Raw genomic sequence first — 25,027 nt, forward strand, 5'->3', positions numbered from 1 at the left:
GACTGCTTCATTATCTTAGGAGTTGCGAATGGAACTGAACACTGTGCAATCATCAGCAAACATCCCCATGTATGACCTTATGATGGAGGGAAGGTCATTGATGAAGCAGCTGAAGATGGTTGGGTCGAGGACACTGCCCTGAGGAACTCCTGCAGCGATGTCCTGCAGCTGTTAGGGCACTAAAGGGGTGAGCTGATCAAAGTTTTCAGGATATTGAGGGAAACAGATAGGGTAGATGGAGAGAAACTGTTTCCACTGGTTGGAGGTTCTAGGACTCGGGGTCTAAAAATTAGAGCCAGTCCTTTCAGGAGTGCAATTAGGAAACAGTTGTATACACAAAGGGTGATAGAAGTTTGGAACTCTCCCGCAAACAGCAATTGATGTTAGATCAATTGTTAATTTTAAATCGGATATTGATAGCTTTTTGTTAACCAAAGGTATTAAGGGATATGGGCCAAAGGCGGGTTAACGGAGTTAGATCGCAGATCAGCTGTATTTTTATTGAATGGCAGACTAGGCTCGAGGGGCTGAATAACCTGCTCCTGCTTCTATGTTCATCCATGCCTTCATTACTTCTAGACTTGACTATTCAAATGCTCTCCTTCCATAAACTTGAGCACATCAAAAGCTTTGCTGCCCTATCCTAACTCACACCAAGCCCCGTTCACCCATCACCCATGTACTCGATGGTGTGGCAATGCCCCGATTTAAAAATTCTCATTCTTGTTTTCAAATTCCTCCATGGCCTCACCCCTCCCTATCTCTGTAACCTCCTCCAATCCTACAACCCTCCAAGATATCTGCACTCCTACAATTCTGGTCTCTTGAGCATCCCTTCAGCTACCTAGGCCCTAAGCTCTGGAATTCCTTCCATAAACCTCTCTGCTTCTCTACCTCTTTCTCCTCCTTTAAGACCCTTCTTAAAACCAACCTTGTCCTAATATCTCTGGTTCGTGTCAAATTGTGTTTGATAACTCTCCTGTGAAGCGCCAGTAAAGGTGCAATATAAAGGTTGTTGTTGTAAATGGCAGCATGTAAATTGGTACAATAAACGTGCTGATGTGATTGATGGTTTAAAGCAATTTAATGTTTATTATTTAACTTATGATATTCCTTTTAAGAGTGATTACATGTTAAAACCAACAAAGCAATATGAATGTCAACCCTAAAAATGTATATGGATGGTAAATTAGCCCTACACTACAGTTGGATAGTTTGACGGAATATGTTGATTTTACCAGTAAACGTAATTATCATAGAACGGTTATTATTCATACCACTAAATAGAGCATCTGGACGTGAGATTGTTTATAACTGACTGTACCGGTTCGAACAAGTTGTCGCTGTGAATGTCCGTTAAGTGACATGGTCTGATCAGTTTTCTTGTTTTTGTTTGGCAAATGTGGACATTACAATGCTGTTGTGCATATTTGGGATTAGCATTTCCAATGTTGCTGTATTCGATCTGTTTTACCTACTGTGGTTTTAGTCTTCCTTTGTACAGTTAGACATTAGTTTCATCTGAACTTCAGAATGTAAGGCAAACTTGGTCCCATTTACTATAATCTGTCATGTATTTCAGACATAGTGGTTTGGAGTTTCTGCTTGATTGTGCTGGGTTTTTTTTGATGCAATTCCCTCAATATTGGCATAACTGGTGCAAAAGATTGCGTCATTTTAAGTGGAAATTGTGTTTAGCGCAAATCAAGTTTCAGCAAATTTCAAAATTGTGGCCTGTACCCCCAAGTCCAAGTCATAAATATATATCAAAAATAGCAGTGATCATAGTACTGAACCTTGGGGAATGCCACTGTATACCTTCCTCCAGTTTGAAAAACAGCCATTTACCACAACTCTCTGCCCCTCAGCCAATTTTATATCCATGTTGTTACTGCCCCTTTTATCCCATGGGCTTCAATTTTGCTAACAAGCCTAATATGTGGTACTTTATCAAAAGCCTTTTAAAGTCTATATGCACTGCCCTCATCCACCCTCTGTTACCTCATCAAAAAACTCAATCAAATTAGTCAAACATGATTTTCCCTTAACAAACCCGAGCAGGCTCTCCTTTATTAGGCCATGCTTCTCCAAGTGGCTGTTAATTTTCTCCCGGATGATTGTTTCTAAACGCTTCCCCACCGACATTAAACTGACTGGCCTGTAATTGCCAGGTTTATCCTTCTCCCCTTTTTTGAACAGGGGTGCAACATTTGCAATTCTCCAGTCCTTTGGCACCACTCCTGTATCTAAGGAGGATTGGAAGATTGTGGCCAAAGATAGCAAACAACAGAAAAGGGGAAGAGAGAAAGAAAGACAGAGAGAGCGAAGAGAGAAAGCTAGAGTGATTACACAAACCAGATAAGGGCACAAGAGGGAACAAATGCGAGAGGGAGTAAACCAGAAAGAGAGAGTATAAACCAGGAAAGGAGGAGAACAGGAAAGGGAGGGAAAAGAAAGTGAGTGAGGAAGCGAAATAGCAAACCAGAAAGTGAGAGCACGCGCGCAAACCAGAAAAGGGGAAAAGAGAGAGAGCATTGCATTTCAGATGAGACGTTAAACCAAGGTCCCATCTACACGCTCAAGTGGACATTAAATCTTGCATGGTGCTAAGCAAAGAAGACCAACATCACTAAAAACAGATTATCTAGTAATTTATTTCATTTGTCTGTGGGTCCTTGCTGTGCATAAATTAGCTACTGCATTTCCCTACATTACAACAGTGGCTATACTGCAAATAAATGCTATGTTGGCTGCGATGTCCTTTGGGACACACTGAGGCTATGAAAGGCCTATATAAATACAAGCTTGTTCTTTCTATCTCACAATTTTACTCAGGTGCTGCTAACTGATGCAGTAAGTATGATGCAATGCTTTATCTCTGTTTCATTAGTTTGGAATGATAACCTTTTGATCATTTATACAGATTATGGCAGAACGGAGGAACGCCAAAGCTGTGGCTTGCAGCGTCTCTCAGGAACGAGTCAATATGAACCTCGATGTTCCTCTACAAGGTAACACTTGACTGAAAAAACAGATCTAGTCCATTTCAGTGGAATGTAGTTTTTTTTTAGTTGTTAGCCATGGCTCAGTGATAGCACTATCGCCTGTGAGTCAGATGGTTGTGGGTTCACTCCAGAGACTTGAACACATAACCTAGACTGACACTCCAGTGCAGTACTGAGGGAGTGCTGCACTGTCAGAGGTGTCGTAAAAGACGTTGAACAAAGACCCATCTGCCCTCTCAGTTAGACATAAAAGATCCCATGGCACTATTTGAAGAAGAGCAGAGGAGTTCTTCCCGGTGTCCTGCAAATATTTATCATTCAACCAACATCACTAAAACAGATAATCTGGTCTTTTATTGCTGCGCACAAATTGTTGCTGTGTTTCCTACATTGCAACAGTGGCTATACTTCAAAAGTACTTCATTGATTGTGACATGCTTTGGCACATGTCCTAAGGTTGTGAAAGATGCAATATAAATGCAAGACTTTAAAAAATATATAAATCTATTTGTGAAGCTTAATTGCGTTGGTGGCATAAACTAGAAAACTACCAAGAACTGACCCTGAAAATGAGTATAACAAATGAAAGTGCAAAACATTTTGACAAAAACTGTAGTTCTGACTTCCTGCGAATATAGTTAGCTCACTCATGGATTTAAGAAAATAATTCATCTGTGGCCATACAAAGAAGTGGTAAGAGGTCACTTAGAAAATCATAATATGATTAGGTGGAATCAATATGGTTTTATGAAAGGGAAATCATGTTTAGCAAATCTATGAGAGTTTTTTGAGGATGTAACTAGCAGGGTAGATAAAGGGGAACCAGTGGATGTCATCTATTTGGATTTTCAAAAGGTGCCACATGGAAGGTTATTGTACAAGATAAGGGCTCATGAGGTTGGGGTAATATATTAGCGTGGATAGAGGATTGATTAATGGATGGAAACAGAGAGCAAGGATAAATGGGTAATTTTCAGGTTGGCAGGCCGTTACTAGTGGGGTGCCGCGTGGATCAATGGGGAATTTTAAAACGGGTGAGTTTGGAGCGTAGGGGTAGATAAATTGTTAAAAATCAGATACCCAACCTGAACCTACTTCCAACTCTCCCACTTCCGGCTTTAACGGAGGTGGGACAGGGAGCAGGCAGGGGGGTGTGACGTCAATTTTAATATTATAATGAGGATGGAAGCCTCTTTTTTTTTAAGCTCCATTTTGTTTTTAACTATATGTGGATGGGTTTTACACACTGCGTAAAACCCAGCAGTTACAGCAAGGTGGGGACTTCTGCATCCAGGAGGTAAGATCAAGGGATCCTGCCTAGCCCAACCCCCGTGAGTGAAGACACCCTCACAAGGCCTCCAATCACCTTCTTCCTGGAGTCCCGCCCCTCACCCCCTTCCCGGTTCCTCAATGTCCCCGATCTTCTCTCTTCCCCCCGGGACCATGATAGCGGTGATCTCTTCACTGGTCCCTCGATTACGGACCGAGTGCAAAGTATGCAAGTTTGCTGACCATACAAATCTAGGTGGGAAGGTAAGCTGTGAGGAGGACACAAGAGTCTGCAAAGGAATATAGACAGGTTAATCGAGTGGAAAAGAAGGCAGCAGGTGGAGTATAACGTGGGGTAATGTGAGTTTATTCACATTGGTTGGAATAATAGAAAAACAGAATATTTTTAATAGTGGGAATCTGTTAAATGTTGGTGTTCAGAGGGATTTGGATATCCTTGTACATGAAACATAGAACGTTTACATGCAGGTACAGCAAGCATTACGAAGGCAAATGGTATGTTGGCCTTTATTGCAAGGGAGTTGGAGTACAAGAGTAAGGAAGTCTTGCTACAATTGTACAAGGCTTTGGTGACATTACACCTGGAGTACAGTGTACAGTTTTGGTCTCCATATCTAAGAAAGGATATACTTGCCTTAGAGAGGGTGCAACAAAGGTTCACTAGATTGATTCCTGGAATGAGAGGTTGTCCTATGAGGAGAGATTGAGCAGATTGGTCCTATACTCTGGAGTGTAGAAGAATGAGATGTGATCTCATTGAAACATATAAGATTCTGATGGGGATTGACAGGATAGATGCTAAGCGGTTGTTTCTCCCGACTGGAGATTATAGAACTAGGGGGCATCGTCTCAGGATAAGCGATCAGGACTGAGATATGGGGAAATTTCTTCACTCAAAGAAAAAGGCTGGGAAAAATAATTCTAGAGCCCCCTGGATGTCTAAGGACTTTTGTCATATACCAATGGCTAAATACTATAGAGTCTTTAGGCGAATATAGAAAGTTAAGAGGCAAAATTAAAAAGGATATTAGGAATGCTAAGAGAGAGCACGAGAAATTCTTGGCCAATAAAATTAAGGAAAACCCTAAGATGTTCTATAAATATAGTAAAAGTGAGAGGGTAACTAAAGAAAGGGTAGGGCCTATTAGAGACCATGAGGGTAATCTTTGTGTGGAGGTGGAAGATGTTGGTAGGTTTCTTAACGAATACTTTGCATCTGTTTTCACAAAGGAAAGGGATAATGCAGATACTGCTATCGAGGAGGAGTGTGATATTCTGGATCAAATAAATATAGTGAGAGAGGAAGTATTAAGGGGTTTAGCAGCTTTGAAAGTAGTTAAGTCCCCAGGCCCGGATGAAATGCATCCCAGGCTATTGAGCGAAGTAGAAGAGGAAATAGCAGAGGCCTTGACCATTTTCCAGTCCTCTTTGAATCTGGGCATGGTGCCGGAGGACTAGAGGACTGCTAATGTGGTACCCTTGTTTAAGAAGGGAGAAAGGGATAGGCCGAGTAATTACAGGCCTGTCAGCCTAACCTCAGTGGTAGGAAAATTATTGGAAAAAATCCTGAAAGACAGGATAAATCTGCATTTGGAAAGGCAAGGATTAAATAGGGACAGTCGGCACAGATTTGTAAGGGAAGATCGTGTTTGACAAACCTGATTGAATTTTTTGAGGAGGTAACCAAGAGGGTCAATGAGGGTAGTGCGTACGATGTAGTATATATGGACTTTAGCAAGGCTTTTGATCAGATCCCACATGGTAGACTGGTCATGAAGGTTAAAGCCCATGGGATTCAGGGCAAAGTGACAAGTTGGATCCAAAATTGGCTTGGAGGTAGGAAGCAAAGGGTAATAATTGATGGATGTTTTTGTGACTGGAAGGATGTTTCCAGTGGGGTTCTGCAGGGCTCAGTACTGGGTCCCTTGCTTTTTGTGCTATATATCAACGATTTAGATTTAAATATAGGGAGTATGATTAAGAAGTTTGGAGATGACACTAAAATTGGCTGTGTGGTAGATAATGGAGAGGAAAGTCATGGGCTGCAGGAGGATATCAATCTACTGGTCAGGTGGGCAAAGCAGTGGCAAATGGAATTTAATTCAGAGAAGTGTGTGGTGATGCACTTTGGGAGGGCTAATAAGGAAAGGGTATACACATTAAGCGGTAGGCCACTTAATAGTGTAGATGAACAAAAGGACCTTGGAGTGCTTGTCCACAGATCCCTGAAAGTAGCAGGCCAGGTGGATAAGATGGTTAAGAAGGCATATGGAATGCTGCCTTTATTGGCTGAGGCATAGAATACAAGAGCAGGGAGGTTATGCTTAAATTGTATAATACTTTAGTTCGGCCACAGCTGGATTACTGCGTGCAGTTCTGGTCATCCATTGTATTATAGAAAGGACGTGATTGCACTAGAGAGGGTGCAGAGGAGATTTACTAGGATGCTGCCTGAATGGAAAATCTTAGTTATGAGGACAGATTGGATAGGCTGGGTTTGTTCTCATTGGAACAGAGCAGGTTGAGAGGAGACCTCATTGAGATGTACATTATATTGAGGGGCCTGGACATAGTGGATAGTAAGGGTCTATTTCCATTGGTGGAGGGGTCTATTACGAGGGAGCATAGTTTTAAGGTGGTTGGTGGAAGGTTTAGAGGGGATTTGAGGGGGGTTTCTTAATGCATAGGGTTGTGGGAATCTGGAACTCACTGCCTAGAAGAGTGGTGGATGCAGAAACCCTCACCACTTTTAAGAGATGATTGGATGGGCACTTAAAGTGCAGTAACCTGCAGGGTTACGGACCTAGAGCTGGTAATTGGGATTAGACTGGATGACCTTTTGTTGGACAGCGCAGATATAATGGAAAGTACTGCAGGGAATAGAATACGGCCAGGGTGATCTCCTGGACTAGTTTCGATCGCCTGGATGGGTTGGAGAGGAATTTTCCCAGATTTTTTCTTCCTAAATTGGCCTGGGTTTTTATCTGGTTTTTGCCTCTCCCAAGAGATCACGTGGCTCCGGTTGGGGTGGAGTGTAGAATGTTTTAGTATAAGGGGTGACGCAGTTGTGTGAGGCGGACTGGTTGGGCTGGGTGCTCTTTGCCTTTCCATCATTGTTCATAGGTGTATATGTAACCTTTAGGGCTGCTGACCAAGGGCCATGCGGCTCTTTGTCGGCCGGCGCGGACACGATTGCCGAAATGGCCTCCTTCTGCGCTGTAAATTTCTATGTTTCTTCTATGTTTCAAAGGGCTGTAAATCTTTGGAATTCTCTACCTCAGAGAGCTGTGGATGCTCAATTGTTGAGTATATTCAAGGCTGAGATGGCTTCCCGCTGGTGGATGTTTCAGACCAGCAAAAAATCTACAAACTTACCTGATGGTCCTGGATCAACAGTGATTTGCGGTCCTGTGATCACATGGCTAAATTGCAAGTGCCCCTGGGATCACGTGGGTCGGCCCAATCAATGAAAGAAAGAATCCTCATCAGCATGGATGGGAATACTGCCCAAAATACATGTATACTTCAAATAAATAAATAACATCACATATTTAAAATTAATCAAAATGGCATTTAATTAAATATTTAAAACATACACTTAACTTTTTGAAAAATAAATGTACCTATTTTAAAAGGGTTAAAAATAAACTTACCTTATTTCACAGGCTTTTAAATGTATAAATTATTGAAAAAAGTTATTTTTCTGTTCTTTCTTACGCTGATAAAAAGCAAGCCTTACACCTGCTTTTACTAGGTGTAAGAATTTTACGGGGACTCGCTGGGCAGAAGTTGGGCAAATAGCCCAACTCTCCACCCGCGGTTGTCGTTTTCCCGGGGATTCGTACAATTTGTTAAGAGAATTCTTGACAGATCGCAAGTCCCGGGTTTCAGGCCTAAACCCGGAACTTGTGCGGCCTCTACGGGCCCGTACCCATCCATAGGGGACGCAAATTACGGCGGATTATTGCAATTTTTATTTTTATTTTTAAAAACCAATAAGAAAAATTAATCTGAGATTACATTGGACCTACAGTATGTTGCTTTGAGTATTTAGCTTTTCATATACTTATTTGAGTTTGTGGTCAGTTTTCCGCTTGTGCACTCACCTGCCTGTGCATTTCCTGTGTGCTCGTTGTGATGCAGAAAATGAAACATTTTATCTTGAATGATTGAGATTCAGTTGGTGAGGAAATCGGCAATCCATGACCCCAAGGTGAATGGAGCTCAGAGCCGTTAGATCTGCTGTGAGAGCCAAAGCCATTGGACCACACCACGGTCCAGGTCGCTGATTGGAGCATGGATAGGTACAGCAGGGGTGACGAGATTGGGTGCAGGAGTGGCGAGTGATCGTGGAGAGAGGTGATTGGGGCCCAGGAGAGGCGTGAGTTCGGAGCCCAGAAAAGGCGAGGGCCCAGGGGCAGCACGGGCCAGCCCACACGTGTGCGCACTAGGTCCGTGCAGCAGAGCTGGTCTCCAGCCGTCTTGGTTAATCCTTGCCACTGGACCAAGACCTAGCTCTGTCAAGCCCATGTGGTGGCTGGTGTGCAATGGCCATCACACGTTTTTAAAAAAAAATATCCATGCACAGGCATCTTCCACCCTTTAACATGTAGTTCGAGACCTGGAATATTAGGTCTTACATTGAAACACCTGTGAACTCATCCTTTTTGGCGTGGAAGCAAGTCATCCTCGATATGAGGGACCGCCTATGATGATTTCCTGTCCATTAAAATGAATGGGGTGGAATCTTGGTTGGTGAGCAGACGAACAGAAAACTCTGCTGGTATCTGTAAGTCATATAAGTGTAAGAAAATGTATATTGCTAACGCATAAAATATAAGAAAATATAATTTGACGTGCCTAAATTTGTTTATGCTCTGTAGTAGATTTCCCAACACCAAAGACGGAACTAGTGCAGAAGTTTCACGTTCAGTACCTCGGTGTATTACCTGTGGCCAAACCATTAGGTAAATGATGATGGATTAAAAATATTGTTATTGTTTTTGTTCTGAATAAAAACAGACCAACATAATATATTCAGGCGTCACTTAATATATTATTCTACTATAATATGTGCACTATTTTAAAGGACGATAAATAGTTTTTATTCATTCTAATATCTGTATAGATATGGTATTTCCAAATAAGTACAAGAACCCAAATATGCTATTTTTAAAAATGAAACTAAATATGGTGAATGTTCAATAAAAGACATTGAGAATTTTAACCCCCAAGGGTGGGTATGTTGGAAGCGGGTGGGAAGGTAAAAATTGTAGTTATTCTCCACAATATCCGTATCCTCCCCACCCCCCATGATGTCTGAATTGCCCACCCTCCCACGATATCAGACTCCCCGGATTTCTAGCCTGACAGCCAGCCAGTCTGTCAATCTGGCTGACCGTTGGGTGGGAAATCTGTTGAAAGCATTTAAAAAACGTTCTGCCGTTAAATTCCACAGGACATGTGGGAGACCATTATTTCCAGGTTTCCCATCCGAAAATCCTCCCGCCCCCCCCACCCCACACTCTTCCCAGCTCAGTAAATATCGGGGCTATTATATTGGAAGAATGTTGACTAATAAATATTGCACTTTCCTGCTGTTATTGGTAGGTATAGAAATATTGAACGGTGCAATCGAGAGCTTACTAGCCACGACTAACAAGGAAGACTGGATATCTGTTATTATGAATGTTGCTGATGCCACTGTTACAGTGATAAGGCAGAAGGTGAGTAATAGAAGTTTCTACCTAAGGGTATGAATTCCTCCATTTCTCTCAGACAGTATTTTTTTACAGTTGAAGTACATGTTAAATAGCATTAAGTATAATAATTCATTAAAAAAGAATAGATTAATGAGGAAAAAGTGACAATACTTCCATCAAAAGAGAGACTTTCCACCAGACATTGCTTAATGGAAGTTTGTAAGATGGTTCTGTCAGTGATGGCTTTTGGAGTGGCTTGATGGTGATCAATTTAATGATTATCTTTTAGTTAGTGATTAAAGTCGGTGTCATTGAAATTTATATTATCCAAATTTTTAATTTCATGCATTGCTAAAGTGTTTCCATTTGACTAAAATTATTAAAGGAAAAAAACATGCTATTGTTCTCTATATATGACAGGAGGGTGTGAACTGCCAGGCTGCTGGTTTTTTTTGGGGGGTGGGAGAGGTATCAATTGGTTTGAATCAATGAAGTGGAGGAATGAGGTGACAGACACGATGGGTCGAATGGCCACCATCTGTGCTGTAAATTTCTATGACACTATTTCCATTCTTTTTCTTCACCCACCTGGAGCAGGATGAAGATGAGGTTTTGTTGGAGTGCCGTGTTCGTTTCCTATCATTTATAGGAGTGGGGAAAGACATCCATACCTTTGCCTTTATTATGGACACAGGAAATCAACGTTTTGAGTGTCACGTCTTCTGGTGTGAGCCAAATGCAGGGAATGTATCTGAGGCTGTGCAGGCTGCATGTATGGTGTGTACCCTCTGAACAAAGTTCTTACGTTTATAACTGGGCACCTTGTTAAAAAATATTTTAAAACTGCAATGTCCCTTAAACTAACTCACATTGTTGTGAAAATTAAAAAGTAAATAACTTATTAAACCATGTGTTTGTGACATGATTTGCTAGTCAGACTGAAATATTTCCATGCAAGACCGGGAACTCTCAGACCATGGCGTATTGAGACTGCTGGAGTAGATTCAGCAACACTATTTCCTAACTTCCTGACTGGCAAATAGATGGATGCCAGCATAATCTTTTAAACAAGGCTTCTTACTTGCTATTACCAATCATTCTGTAATTATCACATTAAGATTTTTGCAAAATTGATTATTTTTCTTTATCTTTTAAATGTTTTTTATTAGTTGACTTTGCAGCTTTATTACAGTTTGGGCTTCTTCATGTATCACAGCTAACTACAAATGTACTACATGTTCATTATTTTGTGGGTTTAAATTTTTGTATCCGATTTTAGTAGCTGTGTTAAATCTTAAATTGAAAAGATTAATAAGGCAGATATATAACTTTTTCAAAGAAATAATTTAATGATTGTAAAACTGTTTACAATATAATCCTCATTTTTTGTGCTTGATTATCTTAAAAAGAAAACAACTAAATGCATTTAATGTCTGGTTTTATTTGCAGCTTCGGTACCAGAAGTGTTTAGTTGCCAGACCTCCTCCTCCAAGGATGTGCCCTTCTGGTCCTCCAACAGACTCTGTGACAAGGCGTGTCACAACCAGTGTAAAACGTGGAGTTTTGTCACTCATTGACACTTTGAAACAAAAGCGACCAGTATCTGAATCACCATGAAGAGGACCTGGAAAGATCCCTTCAGACACTAGAGTCTAGTAATAACTGAGATATAAAACACAACATGATCCATGCAGATGTTGAGCCTTCAAGTTATATATGCTGATCCTCTTGTCTTCAACATATATTGTTTGTCAGATTTAATGTAAGACGAGCATGTTGTCTCATTCCTCATCATGACATCATATTGGGAGGCGCATGAATAACTTTCTGCTATCAACGTTTGAGTTCATTAACTGATGGAAGGTGTCTGGAATTTCTATAAGCCCTGGACTAAATGGTGCCCAAGCAGTTTGTCTCACTGTCTACTAAGGCTGGAATTCTCACAACCAACCTTACACCAGAAGTATTTAATAGTGCACTTTTTTGTCACTGATACTGGTGTAACATAGTTGTAATGTATTTGCTTCATGGGTTCCTTGCTTAAGAATTCATAGCAATACATTGCTATTAAGAACTAGTTGGTTTATTAGCAAAGGTTTAACAATCACACTACACATTACCAGTTCATCCACCAGGCTCACAACCACATGCCACATCGTGGATCCCCCAAAAGCAACTGGCTGGGGTTTTATTGAGTCTTGTGACCATCACATGACTGGCTAAGCCACTCACAACTCAACAGCTCTACAAACCTGTGAGCATACTCACAGGTGCATACATTACAATAGTGAGTGGTGTTTAGACTATAATAGAACTGTTTCCTTTCAGTCCGTAGTATCCTTTAGGCCATTGCAGTTGTGTGATCATGTGTACCTGACTTATAAGGTGATCAAGAGTGATCCCCTGTTGCTCTGCTATTTGCTGTTTGTGGAGGAAGTACTAATTAAAACAACTTAGATTAATGTTGAAACATAGAGACGTGCAGCTCACCAGTTTTGTCAGCTTTCATAAGCTCATTTCATAATCATTGTCCTAGCCACAAGATGTACATTTTCCCTGTAACATAGAACAATAATTAGCCATAAAGCCATAAACTTATTCTTAAGTCCTATAAATATTTTTTTAGAAAACAAAAAAAGTTTACGAATTAATCTTTAGTTACTATATCAGCTTTTAATCATTTAAATCTTTACATTTTTAATATTCGGAAGCTGTGTGTGGTCTATATTATTTACTGGTTGGGTCATTCATTGATGAGATCTGCATTATTGCTTTATGCAATGTCATTTGGAAATATGCCAAGAATACCTGGGAGTATTCCATACCATATTTGATTTTACCTAGCTGTACTGTATAATCAAGATGCCAGTAGTTTCCTCCTGTTTTGAGATGGGGGAAATGTGACGGGGGGTGGGGGAAGAGAAGTGATACATTGATAAAATTATGAATTAGTTAATGCCTTTTTAAAGCATTCAGATCACAGAACAAGGAAAGTTGGAATCCTCAAATTTCAGTTGTCCTAAGTGGGCAACCTGCTTTAAACTGCTAGATTAAAAAAAAATCGACAAACATTTGAGGGGTGTTTTTTTTGTTTGCAGAAGTAAATTGAGTTTAATTCCTTACACAAGTTTCAATCGTAATGCAGCTGTCACCACCAGTTCAAATCTCTCTTACCATTTTTTACTTAAAATTTAGGAGATAGATTTGAGTTGAAGACTAAGGGTAAATGAGTAACAGAATTACAAATAAAAACCAAGGAAGAGGAAAATTATAAATTTATGTCATAATTCACCCACTGAACCGGAGCTACATGAGCCTGATCAGGGCAGATGGATCTCGACTGAGGTGAAAACTGCTAATACAGCATCCAGTTCATGGAGAGTGATGCTAATGTAGAAATTAGTGGTGACAGCAACAGTGGGGATGAAGATTTCTTATAAGTGGGACTGTGAGCACGTACACAATTAGCAAGAGATCAGTGGGAATAAACCCAAAGAGCTAATGTACAGATTTCACTTTACAATCATTTACCTCCCAAAATGATGGCAGGCAGTACACTGTCTTTACTCACGCTTTTCAAGAAATCCCTGTCTCACTTTCTGTTTTAACCGTGTACCAATAGGTTTTGCCGGGCTTCAAAATCAGTTAAATCTAATAGATCGCTTTCTCTAATTTAATGATGCCTTTGGACAAAATGTAGATATTTCGTTGGTCTCCAGTAGTTCAGAAAAGCAAAATCAAATATGAACTCCATTTAAAATTTTGTTTGCATTTTATTGTTGGGAGAAAGGAGGTGTCACAGGTACAGTTGTAATTGCTTTAATCAAAATGTTTGCAAGCTGCAGAGATATAAATGGAAGCTGCAGATTATTTACAAAATAGAGGAAAGCTGTGGGTTACATCAGAGATCACAAAAATGTATGCAGTGCTTTTACAAAATATTTAAAACTAATACACATCGCAGCAAAGCCAGATCTGCATTAAAAGATGCAGGTTGGATTGGGCCAAATGTTCTGTCATTAGAGATAATTATTTTGTCAATTTGGTAAAACACCCATTACCTAAGCCCGTTTTATTCTTTGTTTCTTTTGTTGCTGTAAAATGCAAGACTGTAGAAGAATATCAGTGCTTATTTTTTTTTATAAACGAGTAGACAAGCTGGTTGTAACTAGGTTACAAATGTTATCTATGCATCCATTACAAGCAGTGGCTTTCTAGACAAATTGCTGTGTCACTGCTTTGCATGCCATATAGCTATATTAAGCAAGACAGCAAGTGAACTTTTAAAAAAGAAAGCATATTAATGAAAATATTTTTTATTTTATTTATTGTATTTTATATTGAAATATCTTTGGTAATTATGTTGTATTATGTTCTACTGTGGGTTCTCACAGTGTAGCTAGCACTAATTAATCTCAATACTGTAGACTGACATGAAGATAATTAAATATTAGTTTTTCATATTCTTTCATTACAGTGAGCCAAAGTACTGTTGTGATACAGGAACAAAGCAAGTTTAAAGCTGATTTGGTTTATTATAATTGTAGGTGCTGAAGTAAGTACCAGACAGGCTGTCATTAACATGTCCCTTTGTGCTTCCCAACATACTCCCTTCTACCTGTTGGTTTAATTATCTGTAGAAATTATCAACTGGCTAAAGTCTGTTACTTTTAGGGAGTGTCATTATGCAGGAGCCTAGTAGCTTGAGAAATAATTTCAGCTATCGGTGTGTACAGTAACTGATGTTCACTATTCTGGTCATTGTGTGTTACACCACATGTAACCTTTCTCATTGAAACCAGGTAAATAATGTGGAATGTAGTCATGGGTTCTGTGGATGGCTGTCCCTTTTTAAGATCTTGTGCAGGAGGGCTGACTAACAGCTTCCATTTCTCTAACATGCCCTTTGCCATTTAACATCTTGCTCATAAGAGGCCATCACCTGTGCAAATTAAATATAAACAGTACAAGGATGATTCCACTGTCTCACATTTCTAACCAGGTGTGCTGCACTTCCAGTGAGCCTGGGGCAGAGAATCAAGGTTACACTGTTGTATTCTTGTGTCTAGCCTTCTCTCCCTACAAGCATGTCATGCCATGCTGAGAGTGCAGGATGGCATATTCACCCTTATATTCCAAAGATATGATTGCCAAATATCAAGTCATTCTTTCCTAAAATTGCATCAAAGGATTTTGCAATACATATTTGATACTTTGTTTTATTTATGTCACTTATTGGTGTAATCTAGCACTTGCAAGTGTGCATGGTGGTGATCAGTCTTGGACCATAGAGTTCAATGTATCCTTCTTGCAGTTGCAATGTGGTCAGTAGTAGAGACAGTCTTAAAATTATAGAGGTTGCTGCCCTACCCTAGTCCGGTATTCTTAAAGCAGACATTGGCTGTACATACAAACAGAGATATGTTTTTGAACCAAAGCTGCTGGAGTTCTCACTTTCTGATACAGCTAAAAGAAGCACTGAGTAAAGCGCATTTCATTGGCAGAATGGGATGTCCTATCTATTTGCAGATCACTGGATGGCCTGCTCTTACAAATTCAAAGTGCAATGAGGACCAGTTGAATTGACTTGGCTCCCAGGCTCGATGTATAGTACAGCATTAGTGCACTGCACAGTGGACTGAGCAAGTGCGACATATGTTTTTCTTTCTCCCCATTTGGAACTCCTTGCTAAAGTGACTTGCATTCTACATTCCAACAATTATTACTTGGTTGATGTGACATCTGTTGAAATTAAAGATTTAGCTTTGATATCAACGGGCCACCAACCTGTTTGATCATCTTAAATTGAGTATGTTAAAAACCTGAGCTGTGCAGCTCGGCAGCCACTGAGGCCTCTGATATTTTATCTTTTATTTTATTCCTCATAACTATGTACACTTATTGTTACTGAAAATGATCTATGTTAGAGCTGTATAGTATGCATTAAGCAACTGATTTACAGTACAGTAGCTGTTCTCTTCTGCTTCCCACTGATTTTACACCTGTAAATGTAATCCGTTGTGAGAATAAACTGCATATACAGTATGTTTAACTCTGCCTCTGATTTTGCAACTGATCACACAACAGAGAAACACTCCACATATTGACAGTCAACAGCATTTTTTCTTATTAGTGTGACTTTCAGGAGTCATATATTTCTGCTCGTAGTCTGCAACGCAAACTGCAACTTGCACGAGTCAAAAATAGTTTGTGGAAAAATAGAAGCAGCCACCATTTACCTACTAAGACATTATTCATTTTAAAGAACCATCATGTGTCATTTTATTTAGTTCTTTTGAAAATTTCTGCATTTTTACATCAGAAATGTAATAGTTTATTCCAAAACCAACAACCTTAAAGGATTTTGTACTTTTCAATATTAATAAAAATGTAGAGGTATTGCAGTGCTTGAGGATTAAAGTCTGGGAGGTGATGCAATGGACAGAAAGACTTGGATTTAGTGGATTAAGATACCATGAGTACATTTGGATTGTGGATTAGCTCCCTGCTATTTCCATTTCCACTGAAGTCAAATTTGGAAACTGGACTTTGCAATAAGCTCAAAATTCATCCAATATACCTGACTGACGAAGAACTATTCAAATCTTATCCACTAACTTTATCAGGGGCTATCATAAATCGCCGACAAATTATTCACAGTGCAACAATGCATTCCACCATGAAGTAAATGTCTTCACTCCTAATTACCCATATGCAACCATATGCTGGGGAGACAGAATTTCCCCACTGTTATTTCATCCTGTCCTTGCGCACTTTTACAGTAGCTAGTTTCTGAAAATCAATTGGTGAAGGGCTAAGAGCACATCACCGACATGACTGGATAGTGCATACTGTAGCAAGCAGGAAGAAAAGATCTTGTATATTTAATAATTATAGGGAACGGTAGCATAGTGGTTAAGTTATGGGACGAGTAATCCAGAGGCCTGGACTAATGATCCATAGACGTGAGTTCAAATCCCAGCACGGCAGCTGTGGAATTTGAATTCAGTTAATTAAATAAAAAATCAGGAATAAAAAGCTAGTATCAGTAATGGTGACCATGGGCCCAAATTTGGCCTACCCGTTTTTTCGGCACGCTCACGGAGATGCGCCGACTTCCTAGGGTGAAAACGGCGGCAAAAAGATCTCCCCGGATTCTGGCCGCTCAGTGGCCTCTCCCATGGCTTGGCGTGGTGTGGTCTGTCCATTCGGGGGTGGAGCTAGGGCCCTGCGCGAAAAACAGTGCCGGCAGCTCAACGCATGTGCACTGAAGATTTTACGCATGCGCAGTAGCTCCTGCCCCCAGCCGGAGTTTCCTCGGAGAAGTCCTCGGAGAAGTCCACCAGTCCCTCGGAGAAGTCCACCAGTCCCTCGGAGGAGAAGTCCAGTCCCTCGGAGTAGTCATCCAGTCCCTCAGAGGAGAAGTCGTCCAGTCCCTCGGAGAAGTCCACCAGTCCCTCTGAAGAGAAGTCGTCCAGTCCCTTGGAGAAGTCCACCAGTCCCTCGGAGAGTCCTCGAGAGAGAGTCGGAGTCGACCCGCTGACTTCCCCGGTCGAGTTAGGAAGGTGGGCCTTAAGTTTTATTTTTTATTTATTATTGATGGTTTTTATGCTTCTTGAATGTTGTTGTGAAGGTGTTTAGTGCTTTGCAAGGTCCTCTCCGCTTCCCTTCCTCCCCGCCCCCTCCCCCCTTATCTCTGGCTACTTGCGCTGATTTCTTAACTCTCCGCAAGTGTGTTCTGTGCGGCCACATACACTGGCTGAAGTTAGTTTGGAGCAGCTATTAGCTGTCCAAACTGGCTTAAATGGCCAAAATGGGCATAGGTGGCTGGTAACGCACCCTTTTGAAAAAAAAAGTAAACTTTAAAAAAAGTCCTAACTAACTCACTTACACTGGCGCAAATTAAATGTGCAGAATGGGGATTTTTAAGATACTCCAGAGAAATCAAGTTGTTCCAAAAAAAACGGAGCAACTCCTGGGCAAATGTGGGCCACATGAAACTATCAGATTGTCGAAAAAGCCATCTGGTTCACTATTGTCCTTTCGGAAGGAAATCTGCCATCCTTACCTGGTCTGGCCTAGATGTGACTCCAGACCCACAGCAATGTGGTTGACTCTTAACTGCCCTCTGAAATGGCCTAGCAAGTCACTCAGTTGTAAAAAACCGCTACGGAAAACAATAAGAAGAATAAAACCGGACAGACCACCTGGCATCGACCTTGGCACCGGTTACAGACACGACAATGGCATACCCAGCCTAATCAACCCTGCACCAACATCGCTGTGCCAAAATTGGGAGCGCTGTCCCACAGACTAATCAAGCAACAACCTGACATAGTCATAGAGAATCTTTCAGCCAATGTCCCAAACTCCTCCATCACAATCCCTGGATATGTCCTTTCTTTTTTACACTCACTCAATACCCTGCTGCATTAAAACAATTGTTAATGAAATTTTGAGTGTTGGCAGCACTTGTTTTCCCATAATTCATGTGCTTTGCTTCAATGTAAACGGTGCCAGCAAGTAATAGAAATAGCTTCTTGCCAAATATTATCCACACTAATTTCTGATCTCATAACATAAGAACATAAAAATAGGAACAGGAGTAGGCCGTACGGCCCCTCAAGCCTGCTCTGCTATTCAATAAGATCATGGCTGATCTGATCATGGACTTAGCTCCACTTCCCTGCCCGCTCCCCATAACCCCTTATCCCCTTATCGTTTAAGAAACTGTCTATTTCTATCTTAAATTTATTCAATGTCCCAGCTTCCACAGCTCTCTGAGGCAGCAAATTCCACAGATTTACAACCCTCTGAGAGAAGAAATTTATCATCATCTGTTTTAAATGGGCGGCCCCTTATTCTAAGATTATGCCCTCTAGTTCGAGTCTCCCCCATCAGTGGAAACATCCTCTCTGCATCCACCCTGTCAAGCCCCTTCATAATCTTATACGTCTCGATAAGATCACCTCCCATTCTTCTGAATTCCAATGAGTAGAGGCCCAATCTACTCAACCTTTCCTCATAAGTCAATCCCCTCATCCCCGGAATCAACCTAGTGAACCTTCTCTGAACTGCCTCCAAAGCAAGTATATCCTTTCGTGAATATTTCGTAAATATGGAAACCAAAACTGCATGCGGTATTCCAGGTGTGGCCTCACCAATACCTTATACAGCTGTAGTAAGACTTCCCTGCTTTTATACTCCATCCCCTTTGCAATAAAGGCCAAGATACCATTGGCCTTCCTGATCATTTGCTGTACCTGCATACTATCCTTTAGTGTTTCATGCACAAGTACCCCCAGGTCCCACTGTACTGCGACACTTTGCAATCTTTCTTCATTTAAATAATAACTTGCTCTTTGATTTTTTTCTGCTAAAGTGCATGACCTGACATTTTCCATTTGCCAAATTTTTGCCCACTCACTTAGCCTGTCTCTGTCCTTTTGCAGATTTTTTGTGTCCTCCTCATTCATTGCTTTTCCTCCCATCTTTGTATCGTCAGCAAACTTTGCTACATTACACTCTCCCTTTTTCCAAGTGGTTAATATAGATTGTAAATAGTTGGGGTCCCAGTACTGATCCCTGTAGTATCCCACTAGTTACTGGTTGCCAACCAGAGAATGAACCATTTATCCCGACTCTCTGTTCTCTGTTAGTTAGCCAATCCTCTATCCGTGCTAATATATTACCCCCAACCCCCAATCCCATGAACTTTTATCTTGTGCAGTAACCTTTTATGTGGCACCTTGTCAAAATGCCTTCTGGAAGTCCAAATACACCACATCCACTGGTTCCCCTTTATCCACCCTGTTCGTTACAGCCTCAAAGAACACCAGCAAATTTGTCAAACATAAATCCATGCTGACTCTGCCTGACTGAATTTTGCTTTTCCAAATGCCCTGCTAATGCTTCTTTAATAATGGACTCCAACATTTTCCCAACCACAGATGTTAGGCTAACTGGTCTATAGTTTCCTGTTTTTTGTCTGCCTCCTTTTTTAAATAGGGGCGCTGCATTTGCAGTTTTCCAATCTGTTGGGACCTTCCCAGAATCCAGGGAATTTTGGTAAATTACAACCAATGCATCCACAATCCATGCTGCTACTTCTCTTAAGACCCTAGGATACAAGCCATCAGGTCCAGGGGATTTATCTGCCTTTAGTCCCATTATCTTACCTCCTTTGTGATTGTGATAAGTTCTTTCCCCCGCCCCCCCCCCGCCCCGCCCCTAGACTATCCAGTCGGAATATTGTTATTAAAGGCTGATACAAAATATTTGTTCAGAGTTTCTGCCATCTCCATGTTCACCATTACTAATTCCCCGGTCTCGTCCTCTAAGGGACCAACATTTACTTTAGCCACCCTTTTCCTTTTTATATACCTACAGAAACTCCTGCTATCTGTTTTTATATTTTGTGCTAGTTTACTTTCATAGTCTATCTTCCCTTTCTTAATCATTTTTTTAGTCGTTCTTTGTTGGCTTTTAAAAACTTCCCAATCTTCTGTCCTCCCACTAGTTTTGACCTTGTTTTTAATCGGATACCATCCTTTATTTCTTTAGTTAGCCACGGATGGCTCTCTTTTCTCTTACACCCTTTCCTCCTCACTGGAATATATTTTTCTTGAGATTTCTTGAAATATTTCCTTAAATGTACACCACTGCTCATCAACCATCCTATACTTTAATCTATTTTCACAGTCCACTTTACCCAGCTCTGCCCTCATACCTTCATAGTCTCTATTTAAGCTTAGTACGCTGGTTAGAGATCCAACTTTCTCACCCTCCATCTGAATTTGAAATTCAATCATGCTATGATCACTCATTCCGAGGGGATCCTTTACTAGGAGATTGTTTATTAATCTTGTCTCCTTACACAGGACCAGATCTAGGATAGCCTGCTCCCGGTTGGTTCCGTTACATCCTGCTCAAGCAACGTCCATTACGCACTCTGTGAACTCCTCCTCAAGGCTACCCTGACCAATTTGATTTGTCCAATCAATATGGAGATTAAAATCACCCATGATTATTGCTGTTCCCTTTTTACAAGCCCCCAGTATTTGCTGGTTTATGCTCCAACCAACAGATTTGCTACTGTTCGGGGGCCTATAGACTACACCCACCAGTGACTTTTCCCCCTTATTATTCCTTATCACCACCCAAACTGTTTCAACACCCTTATCATTTGAGCCAATATCGTTTCTTACTATTGCAGTACATAAAACATAAGAACATAAGAATTAGGAACAGGAGTAGGCCATCTAGCCCCTCGAGCCTGCTCCGCCATTCAACAAGATCAAGTAATTCCATCCTTTATCAATAGAGCTACCCCGCTTCCTTTTCCTTTCTGCCTATCTTTCCGGATTGTCAAGTATCCCTGAATATTTAATTCCCAGTCCTGGTCACCTTGCAACCACGTCTCTGTAATGGCTATCAGATCATACCCATTTGTCTCAATTTGTGCCGTCAACTCATCTATTTTGTTACAAATGCTACATGTATTTAGACAAAGTGCCCATTAAGTTTGTTTTTTTACCCTTTTTTCTTGCTGTTTCCTCTCTCCAAACTCACTTTCTTTATTTCTGCTTTCTAATTCCCTCTTTACTCCCTTCCCTACTGAATCTAGTTTTAGGTTCCCATCCCCCTGCCAATCTAGTTTAAACCCTCCCCAACAGCACTTGCAAACCCCCCCGTGAGGATATTGGTCCCGGCTCTGTTGAGGTGCAACCCGTCCGGCTTGTACAGGTCCCACCTCCCCCACAAGCGGGCCCAATGCCTCAGGAATCTAAAGCCCTCCCACCTGCACCATCTCTCCAGCCATATATTCATCTGCTCTATTCTCCTATTTCTGTACTCATTAGCTCGTGGCACTGGGAATAATCCAGAGATTACTACCTTTGAGGTCCTGCTTTTTAATCTCTCCTAACTCCCTAAACTCTGCCTGCAGGACATCATCCCTCTTCCTACCTATATCATTGGCACCGATGTGGACCATGACCTCTGGCTGTTCACCCTCTCCCCCTAGAATGCCCAGCAGCCGCTCAGTGACATCCTTGAGCCTGGCACCAGGGAGGCAACGTACCATCCTGGAGTCACATCTGTGGCCGCTGAAGTGCCTGTCTGCTCCCCTGACTATTAAATCCCCTACCACTATCGTTCTTCCATTCTTCTTCCTCCACCCCTGTGCAGCTGAGCCACCTGTGGTGCTGTGGTCTTGGCTCTGGCTGCACTCCCCAGAGCCACCATCGCCCCTACCGGCACTCAGAACAGAGTACCGGTTGGAGAGCAAGATGGACTCAGGGGACTCCTGCACCACCTGCCTAGTCCTCCCCTCTGTCTGGCAGTCACTCACTCCCTCTCTGCCTGCACACTCTTTAAGCTGTTGGGTGACCGTCTTTAGAAACATGCCATCCATGTTTCTCTCAGTCTCGCGGATGCAACGCCCCAAAACAGGGGAGCTTGAGTTGGTGCAACCAGAGACACATCCTGCACACATGGTCGTCGACTTCACACATGCCACAAGATGTGCAATCCACGGGACCGAGCTGCCCTGCCATCCCTCTAGTTACACTCGCAATTATCGAGTAGAACTAAACTCTAAACCTTAGCACAACATACCCAGCCGTTATTCAGCAAACAGCCGATTTAATTAACTGGCTCTCCTTAGAAATAAAGATCACATATATTTCAACAGAAAGAGTAAACATTGACTCGGCACTTCCAAACAAAGAGCTCTTGCACTGCTCCTGGCTGCACTGAGTAGCAGCATTTGAAAAGATAAAGGGCTCAATCTTCCTCTTTGCCAATTTTTGGCACCCAGGCGGATGAAAGGCCGAATTTTCTTTTGTGCCTAATTGCGCCGAAAAAAAAAGTTGGAACTTTTGCCAAAGTAAAATTTCATTTTGGCGCTGTGGTCCTTGAAGTTAAATCTGGGGGTGGAGCTTCAGGTCTGCACCAAAAGCTGAGGTTGCCAGGGTAATGAGAGACACACTGAGGGAGGTTGCCAGGGTAATGAGAGACACACTGAGGGAGGTTGCCAGGGTAATGAGAGACACACTGAGGGAGGTTGCCAGGGTAATGAGAGACACACTGAGGGCTGAAGATCCACCTACCTGTGAGCTGCAGTTCAACGGCCAGGACTTGCAGCGGTAGGGGAGAGGGGGAGGCGATTGCTCGGGATTGCAGCGGGGGGCCAATCGGCCTGGGATTGAAGCGGGGCGGGAGGGGGTGGACGCCATTCAGCCCGCGATTGAAGCCGGGGGTGGGGGGGGGCAATTGACCCAAGGTTGAAGTGGGCGGGCCAATCAGCCCGGGGTTGAACCGGAGGAGCAAATTGGCCCAAGGTTGAAGCAGGGGGAAGGGCCATTTGGCCCAGGATTGAAGCGGGGCCGGGAGCCAAACACCAGAACAAGTAAGTAATCTTTAATGTAAAGCGATGCAAGGAACGTACCAAACATGATCATTATAAACTATCTTTATGAACAAGACTAAACTGCAAAGAAACAGCTCCAATACAGACCTGAGTGCCGATTTCCTTAACTTAACGTTGGGTTTTTCTGATCGGTACTTAAGGCCATTCTGCGTTGTCCTTAAAAAAAAATTAATTGGTGTTGGGGAAAATCGCTTCAATGGCCAAAATCGGCACGTAAATCAGTTTTCATCCAGACCTGCACCAAAAAATCCAGCGCTGACTGTCGCCGCCGGCGTACAAACTTTGAGGAAAGTTGCAAAATCAAGATTTCTCAAAAAAGATCAGTGGACGGCAAAAAAACGGCGCCCACCGGTGGCGAAAATTGAGCCCCTAGGGCGAGAAATTGCCCTCCGCTGGAAACGGGGCACACCTACCATTTTTTTAAGTGTTCTGTCTGCCGCAATGGATGCGGCGGCCCATCCAACAAAATTCAGCGCCTCGGGGTTTTTTTTCCAGCGGGGCGGGATCATCAAGTGGGCGGAGGTGGGAGCCGAGCGCAGTGGCTGTCACTAGTGGGATGGGAAGTAGAGTCCGCAGTTGTCAGTCATCATGCTGGCGGGTCACGTTTGTCCCCTTAAGTTAAAGGGGATGGCTGCTGCAAACTCTACATTCATTTTACTTTGGTCCACTGGGCCACCAGAGAGGGTTTTGGCCGGGCCGAAAGGGGGTGCCAGTTGCCTGTTAGTGGCCCGGCCGAACTGGGGGGGGCACAATTGCGGCCCAACCTGGCAGACAAAAAAATATAACATGGCGGCCGCGGCAGTACGCCCTCCCTTTTAAATGCAGCCATGGCGCCATTTCGCACAGAATGCACTGACAGCAAAAGCTGTCGGGGGCACCAGCCAGTGGCAGGGCCGCCCCTGGGGGGCAATGTCGGGTAAGGGGCAATTTCGCGAAGGGGTCCCCACCAGATGGTAAGGGGTTCGCACGTGCACGCCGCAGTGGGAAAACAGCTCCTGAGGAAGAACCATTTCTAAAATGGCGGCCCCTCCACAGAGAGTCGGCGGCCATTCCGTGCCGCCCTGTGGTTGCCGCTTTCCGGCGCTCGAAGGCCTTATCAAAAGGGGGCAATTTCAGCGCCCTACTATTTAAATCTTTTTAGGGACAAAATGAATAACATTTGGATAAATATGAGCTGATCAGAAAGAGGCAGCCTGCATTTGTAAAGGGTAAGTCATTTCTAACGAACCTCGTTGAATTTTTTGAGGAGGTAACCAATGTGGTAGATGTAGGTAAAAACAGAAAATGGTGGAAATAATCAACAGATCAGACAGCATCTGTGGAGAGAGAAACATTTCAGGTCGATCACTTTCATCAGGTAACTTACCTGATTCTGACGAAAGGTCATCGATCTGAAATGTTAACTCTGTTTCTCCCAATGATTATTTCCAGCATTTTTTGTTTTCATTTCAGATTTTTATTTCCAGCATCTGCAGTATTTTGCTTTTGTGGTAGATAAGGAAGTGTTTAGGGATTTATTTATATGGACTTCCAGAAGACATTCGATAAGGCTACACAAAGGAAAGAGACTGATAATAAAAATGAGAGATGAGAGCGCA

The 25,027-nt window shown here is 42.2% G+C and overlaps 1 protein-coding gene across 13 annotated transcripts in view; it reads left to right on the forward strand.

The window, feature by feature from the left end:
• LOC139242238 (amyloid beta precursor protein binding family B member 2-like) overlaps window positions 1-16,027 on the forward strand; it is a 470,855-nt gene extending 454,828 nt beyond the window's left edge. For 10 of the 13 annotated variants that reach the window (XM_070870289.1, XM_070870312.1, XM_070870317.1 and 7 more), the window contains 5 exons: window positions 2,924-3,011; window positions 9,179-9,262; window positions 9,906-10,021; window positions 10,592-10,774; window positions 11,447-16,027. In XM_070870289.1, the coding sequence (XP_070726390.1) occupies window positions 2,924-3,011; window positions 9,179-9,262; window positions 9,906-10,021; window positions 10,592-10,774; window positions 11,447-11,614 (639 nt within the window). In that variant the 3' untranslated portion in view covers window positions 11,615-16,027. The remainder of the gene's footprint in view (window positions 1-2,923; window positions 3,012-9,178; window positions 9,263-9,905; window positions 10,022-10,591; window positions 10,775-11,446) is intronic. The other 3 variants (XM_070870315.1, XM_070870313.1, XM_070870316.1) reach the window with 3 other exon arrangements.
• The last annotated feature ends 9,000 nt before the right edge of the window (window positions 16,028-25,027 follow it).

This window comes from Pristiophorus japonicus, chromosome 2 (assembly GCF_044704955.1).
Source record: "Pristiophorus japonicus isolate sPriJap1 chromosome 2, sPriJap1.hap1, whole genome shotgun sequence".
NCBI lineage: Eukaryota > Metazoa > Chordata > Chondrichthyes > Pristiophoridae > Pristiophorus > Pristiophorus japonicus.